Genomic DNA, 7161 nt, shown 5'->3' on the forward strand with positions numbered 1-7161 from the left:
GCTGTCCATCACCGTGGTGCTGAAACCGTACCGCGGTGATGGGCTAGGGAAGCTGCGCATATTATATATGCCTGTGCTTACCTTTGATGGCACATGCCCCCCCTGTGTTAGCTATGGCCCCCATGCTGCTGCCCATAGTAAAATAATAAACTCTTTACTTACCCCCTCCAGCGTGTCTCCCCGGTCTCTCTCCTGCCGCTTTGATCAGGCACGCAGAGATGATATCACTCTGCTGCGCCGATCACATGACCGGCCGAGAACCAGGAAATGCAGGAGGCCGGAGCTCAACGCTAAGGAGGGAGTCACGAGACAGGACAGTGCTGGAGAAGGTAAGGAAAGAGTTTATTCTACTAAAAGCAGCAGCATGGGGGCAATATCTCACACAGGGTGATGTATGCCAGCCCCTAGGGGCCGCGTGTGCCAGCCCCAGGGGGCCGCGTTGCATCACTGGGGGACGTGTGCCAGCACAAGGGGGCTATATTCAATATAAGATGGCCATATCCAGATTAAGGGGGCTAATTTTAAGATGGGGGGCTATGAGGGACATATATTCTATATGATTTGTTAGACGGACACTGGCATTATAAGACGGACCCCATTTATTAAAAAAAAAATTCTCTATTCCTTCACCAAATTTTGGGGTGCGTCTTATCTGGTGTGTCTTATAAAGCGAAAAATACGGTGTATATATATAAATCTTGATTGTCAGAACGGCTGCACCCAGTAATCTAAGTGATCCATCATTGGATTCAGGGTCTCTTTGCCTACATCATGCTGATCTCCGATGACGTAGCAAAAACCTCCTGACAGATTCCCTTTAAAGGTGGTGGCTTTTAGTTTATAATGGGAAAATCTGCTGACAGGTTCCCTTTAATGTAATATGGAACCATAATAACTTTACTCATGCAAGGCATTGTTCACACTTGACTACTGAACTGTATTGCTATACCTTCAGCACAGCGACTAATGAATAGATTTAGCCTCCGCCATTGGAGCTTTCCCAGTGCATGCATCTCTTGAAGATCATTGTAGGAACGTCTGCCATTGAGTTGAAGCCGGCCTTTTTCTAATCCCTAAACTCTCCTTGTGTTTGTTTCCTTTGCTTTTGTTCTTCTAAAGTTAATGTCCTACATTTAATGTTCTCTGTCCGACCAGAGATCATCCGTGGCTCTCCTGACCCAAACTATAGTGAGTCCTAAATGTTTGAGTTCAGGTCAGGAGACCCACGTCCAGACCAGATATCACGGTTTATACTCAAATTGGCCTAAATTTTATGAACCTAATTTTAATGTAATTTTCTCTTTATCCATATTACATCTAGGTTTGCTTTCCGCGTATTTCAAGGAACAATGTTTCCAACCCCGCAGCAGAGTGCAAAACAGCTTGACGTTATGTCACCGGGGGAGCGCTCGAGCGCCATTAAACACTGTTTTTTACCAAAGACTGACAATACCTTATTCCATGTAGTGCCAGCAGATGGCAGCAAAGCCCCAGAAGTGGATGAGGAGGCTCCCTGCATGCGATCTCCCAGGGCTGCAGATGTGTGACTGCCAACATAAAAAAGACTAGAAATCTATTTACTGCACGATTTCCTTCTTTACAGTGTTCAACAGGTGACCTGTATTTCACTACTGGTGCTAACCTTTATCCATGGATGATGTCTCACATGATATTCATGTTCTCAATGCCAAATTTTGCCGAGCGAGAGGACTATGACCAGGAACCAACATCTAGATGCATACAGTAAATAGCAGAGCGAAGGGTAGCCCAAACCTTATTTCAGTGTTTTCATGTGTCTGCTGTATTTTGTAGACCACTCAGTGTTATGTTGCTTCGTATATTGCATTTTTTTGTATGTTCTCACTTTCTGAAAGATGATCTAAAAAGGTGAAAGCAGAAGATGGCAAGAGCATCAACAGGTCACAGTCATAGGGAGTGTGAGGGGTTTCCTACTCCTTCTCCTTGACATTTGCCAAACCTAACTACTATGAGGAGTGACCGCTTTCACCATCCCTTACACCTGAATGATCCATTAAGTAGCTGAAACCTATGAGCTGTCATGAGAGGCTATGGAGTGTTTCTCAGGTAGCACTGACTACTTCCTAAAGGAGGTTGTTTTGTTCATAAGCCCCACTATTGCCTTCTACAGTAGTAGGAGGATATCCTCCGATCAGCTCCCTAGTCAGATGGCGTAAAGAGGAGATTCTAAGAGCTTTTCTTTTTGGAGGACCATGTACTTCCATGCTCTCCACATAAAGACTACTGGTTTTTAATAGATCTTCTGTAATGCCTGCTTTCGCCTGCGGGAGTGCTGTAGAATAAACTCACTACTGTGTTTCTTCACTAATTGTAGTTGATCAGTCTGTCCTGCAGCTGCAATTTATAGTGATCAAGATTATAGTGATAGATTAACATTGAATTTTTTTTCCGGTAAATGAATTCAGCCCTTTGATCTGCAACCTAGTCTATATTTTAGGACTATATATATTCACAAATTCCTTTTACTGCATTTTAAACAGTATCAGAACCAGTGTAGATCTGTTTTATTACTGTTAGTATATTTTTGTCCTGGATTCCTTTTACATACAAAGGGTATAGCCACATGATATCCCCCACATTTAAAAAATATCAGCAAAATTTTAATTCTGTAATCCTTCCTGGTTATGAATGTAAAGGCGTGTAAGAAGATAAAAATACCAGTCTTATGTAACCTCTCTGTAGCCGCTGCTGCTTTCCCAATATAAGCCTATAGAATCTCGGAACATAGACTTACATTGAGAAAGTGACTTTCGGTGTATACACAATTCTCTGTGAAATCCGACTAGTCTGTTTTCAGGTCACATGGGCCAGAAGTGGACTACAGCGGTGCTGAAAACCAGAGAAGATTGCAATTGGGAAATATTTCAACCCATTAACACAATATTATGGAATAAATATTTTGTAGACTGATGACATCTTTAACCATTTTAATGTTTGTGGTTTTTATTCCACTTTGACCAGTTATATTCATATTTGCAATGGGTTAAATTTGAGTGTACATAGTGTGTACTTGGGCCAGAATCTCCTGCTCGCAGGTAATGAAGTGTAGTAATCTAGTGTTTCTCAGGTTTAACGAACTATAGTGCTGGACTAATGCGTCTGTGCCTTACATGCTGCTGCATTAGCGCTTGTTCACACATTGCATTTTTTCCGTGTTTTGTTTTATTATTTTTTTTTGCATGCGTTTTATAAAATATAAATACACAACATTTTACAGCACCAGCACAATGAATGAGCTTTCTGAAGTCGCTTGCACATGCTGCCTATTTTTTCCTTGTAGATTTAAAGGGACTCTGTCAGCAGGTTTCTGCAATGTGTAACCTGAAGACCACATGCTGCAATAGTTAAAACAAACAGTTCAGCCCTGCATCTGTGACCATTTTTTGTTTATCTGCAATGTTAGCTTAAGCCTGTTATCTTTATTATTGGTGGGTCTCAGCAGCACATGATCTCTAGTTCGACTCCGCCCCTTCTGTGATTAGCAGCTTTTGTCTATGGAAATGTACACTGAGAGCCTGGTGTGGGCAGGGGGAGCTATTCTACATATAAAATCTAAAATCTTTCACTGTCTCAGAACGGCTGCACACAGAAATGTGATACATTGTTGAACTCAGCCTCTTTGCCTAAATCATCTCCGATGAGGTGGCAAAAGCCTGCCAAGGCTAGTTTCACACATCCGGCATTTCGCCGGATTGCCAGGTCCGGCACACTCCAGTACAGTGTTAATACTGTACAGTGGCATCGCGGCAAGCTACAGTCACATGCTCCGGTCACATGACAGCATGTGACCAGAGGTTGCTGCGATGCTATTGTACTGTATTACACTGTACTGGAGTGTGCCGGATCTGGCAAACCGTCGAAATGCCGGATGTGTGAAACTAGCCTAACAGATTCCCTTTAAACCATTAAAGCATGTTTTCTAATCATCAGCATGGCCGTTCTTTTAGTCTTTTTCGTGTTTTGTTCACATTCAAACAAAAGTAAAACTGCAAAAATGTGTGTATTTTATGCGTTATTTTTCCTGGAAACACTGTTTTTTGGTGCAGTAAAATCTGCTGTAAACACTTGATATGTGAACATACCCTTATGTACAACACCTTGGAATATGTAGAAACCTTATTCTTGATGTTCTTCAAGACTTTTTTTTGTTTTGCTTTTTTATTTTTATTAAACATGTTGATTTGTCATGTTCTTATGTTAGCATACCAGGAATTCTGGATCCTTTGCAAAACTTCCGAATTCATACTGCATACCTGAGCATATTGGGGACTATCCTTGTAATAATGTAATAATTCAGCAATGTTATATCATTGTTTTATCACTTTCATTGTTATAAGATCTGGCCATAAGCTGAACATCACCTTATATTTAAGGTTATATCATGTTGAAAATGTCCACCTTTTATCAGCCCCATGTCATTGTTTATACCAAAATTCTGTGTCACTTAATTTCTTAAAGTATCTTCTCTTTGATTGGAGAACAGTTTTCTTTCTTTCACTTTTATAGACGTAGATTTGTAAAGTAGGATGGCTTCTTTGAGCTGCCATTAGAGGGAGCCTACTGCAAACTATTTTTGACCTTATTGTACAAAGTACATTCCTCCGATGACAAGTGGTGGCTGCAGGCAACCAACGTGTTAATTTTTTTTTTTACATACTGTTATTGCTTTTTTTTCTCCTTCTTAATACGTCCTTTATCCATCAGTAATATATGCACCATGCGTGCATTACAATACTTTCCCATTACTGTCTTCCCCTGTTTCCAGCGTAAACTGTGTGCACGGGATGTCACTTTCACAATGTAAGCCAATAAGGTGGCAGAACATAAGTGAAAAACCAAATCCAGCACACAGAGGAAATATAATTCAATTAAAAATCCATTTATTCAATGATTGGTAAAAAAAAAAAAGCAAGAGGTCCATTAAAAATGTATGAGTATATTTAATCTTACGCATTTCAGACAGAAATTAGCCCTTACTCATAGCCCTTACCTATGAGGAAAGACTAGTTTTCAGTGGGAAACGCATAAGGTTACATGTATCCTTAAAGCAATGGGTCCATTAAAAATGTATGAGTATATGTAACTTACGCATTTCAGACTGAAAACTAGTCCTTACCTATGAATATGGACTAGTTTTCAGCCCGAAAGGCATAATGTTACATATACCCTGATACGGTTTAGTGGACCCCTTGCTTTTTTAACCATCTTTGAACTTTTAATAAATTTCTTATTTTTTGGTTCCGGATTTGGATTGTCACTTATGCTCAGCTACCTTTGCTATCAGACTTGCCGCCCTGGTTCTTCTGTGCACCTACTATTGGGACCGCATTCATGCCAGTGTTATGGTAAGCTGAATAATTCCTTCCTTTTCCACTTTGTTAGGCTGCTTTCACACTTGCGTTGTTGCTATCCGCCGCCTTGAGGAATTACGGTAACCGTTGCAGGAAACAGTTTTCTTCCTCATAGACTTCTATTAGCTACGGATAGCAACGGATGGCCTTGCGTTGCATCCGTCAGCCAACGCAGCATTGCATCCGCCTGGCGGATGGTACGCTGCATGTAGCATTTTTCTGCGCTTGGCGGCCTGTGAAAAAAATGCAACCTGCAGGATTCCATCGGCGTCCGTTGTTTTTATAATGAACGCTTATGGTGGCTGATTCCGTTAGAATCCGTCATTTGACAGATTCCGTTAACGCACCCGTCTTTATACAACTGCGTATGCCCAGATGTGTAGAGTCAAGAAAAAAAAAACTAACTGATTGCGTTATTTTGGACGATCCATTGCATCTGTTGTGCCACTATATGCACCACATCCGTTGTATCCAGCACACAACGCAATGCAACGGATGCCGTTCAATGCAAGTGTGAAAGCAGCCTAAGCCAATAAAACTCAATAAAATAAATGAGGGTGAGGGATTAAAAATATTCCAGAGTGCTCCATTAATGCTATGTATATCAGGGATTACAATGGGACTGACCTGCTATACCAGACACTACCTATGGACAGGCATAGTGCTTTACATTGGAATAAGCAGATGTATTTAAGTCCATACAACCCCTTTAAAGGAACATTTAATAGTTTTACAGCAGGTTAAATACCGATTTTTAAAATTTTCCACTTCTCATAAAGTCACCTGTTTTCTTCCCAAGTGCCCATTGTGGTAATGGCTAATAGTAGTAACACAAGAAGTCAGAATTAATAAGAAAATCTGTAAACCAGCTCTACTTCAGTTTTTTAATCTGAAACTAGAAGAAGGATTGTAAAAGTAACTGGGACCTTTAAAAATACATATCTTAAAATTATTTTTGTTTACTTGGTGCACTAAAATTTGTGTATTTTTTTTATTAATTTGCCAAATAGAAGTTAAAACACTTTTTCTGGGTTGTCTGAGAATAGAAAAAAGGTTTTTTGTTTTTCCAGAAAAGCGTCATTCTTATCAATGGCTTCCAATGATGCGGATGAGCTGCAATGGTGGACATAGTGCATGGGTAAAAGTGCACTAGTGGGTTTTTGTTTTTTTTTGTTTTTTTTGTAATCTCACACAACTCCTTAAATTATGAGCAAATACTTGGGAATCACAAATATATATGTAATGGCCCCTTTTCTTGATTTCTTGAATGTTTCCTTGACCTTAAGATATTCGTGCAAGTAACTCTAAATCCGCTAAACTGTAAAGTGTTCACGTTTTGTAACTGTTTTTATATCTTTTTTAATAGTTTGGACAGTTTTATATATGAAACATTAAATAGCAAATTAAGTTTTAGTAAATTGATTGCAAATCTGCAAGTGCCTAGGTCGGTAGACTCAGGCTTTCAGGATCCGTGGCTTTCATGACTATCGCCTGCAGTGCCTCCAATGTACAGTATACGTATTCTGCTGGGATGTGCCGATTCTTTTACCTGGACGTATATGTAGATGATGATTTCAAGCCTAGCATTCTGGTAATGTTTAGGTTAAGCCTGCAAAGCCCTTTATTGTTTGAGATGTTTGTCTGTCCACCTTTGAGCCCGAACTGTAGGGACAATGCACCTTCAATATGTCTTAATGTTTTTTATGCCAGATATTTTTATGCCTTCTGTATAGGCGCTAGGTTTCTTCTTGTGCACAATGTATTTATTGCT

At 40.1% G+C, this 7161-nt stretch overlaps 1 protein-coding gene across 2 annotated transcripts in view; it reads left to right on the forward strand.

Moving 5' to 3' along the window:
* ATP10D (ATPase phospholipid transporting 10D (putative)) overlaps positions 1 to 2343 on the forward strand; it is a 187627-nt gene extending 185284 nt beyond the window's left edge. For both annotated transcript variants that reach the window (XM_075347014.1, XM_075347013.1), the window contains one exon: positions 1322 to 2343. In XM_075347014.1, coding sequence (XP_075203129.1) covers positions 1322 to 1547 — 226 coding nt within the window. In that variant the 3' untranslated portion in view covers positions 1548 to 2343. The remainder of the gene's footprint in view (positions 1 to 1321) is intronic.
* The last annotated feature ends 4818 nt before the right edge of the window (positions 2344 to 7161 follow it).

Source organism: Anomaloglossus baeobatrachus, chromosome 1 (genome assembly GCF_048569485.1).
Source record: "Anomaloglossus baeobatrachus isolate aAnoBae1 chromosome 1, aAnoBae1.hap1, whole genome shotgun sequence".
Classification (NCBI taxonomy): domain Eukaryota; kingdom Metazoa; phylum Chordata; class Amphibia; order Anura; family Aromobatidae; genus Anomaloglossus; species Anomaloglossus baeobatrachus.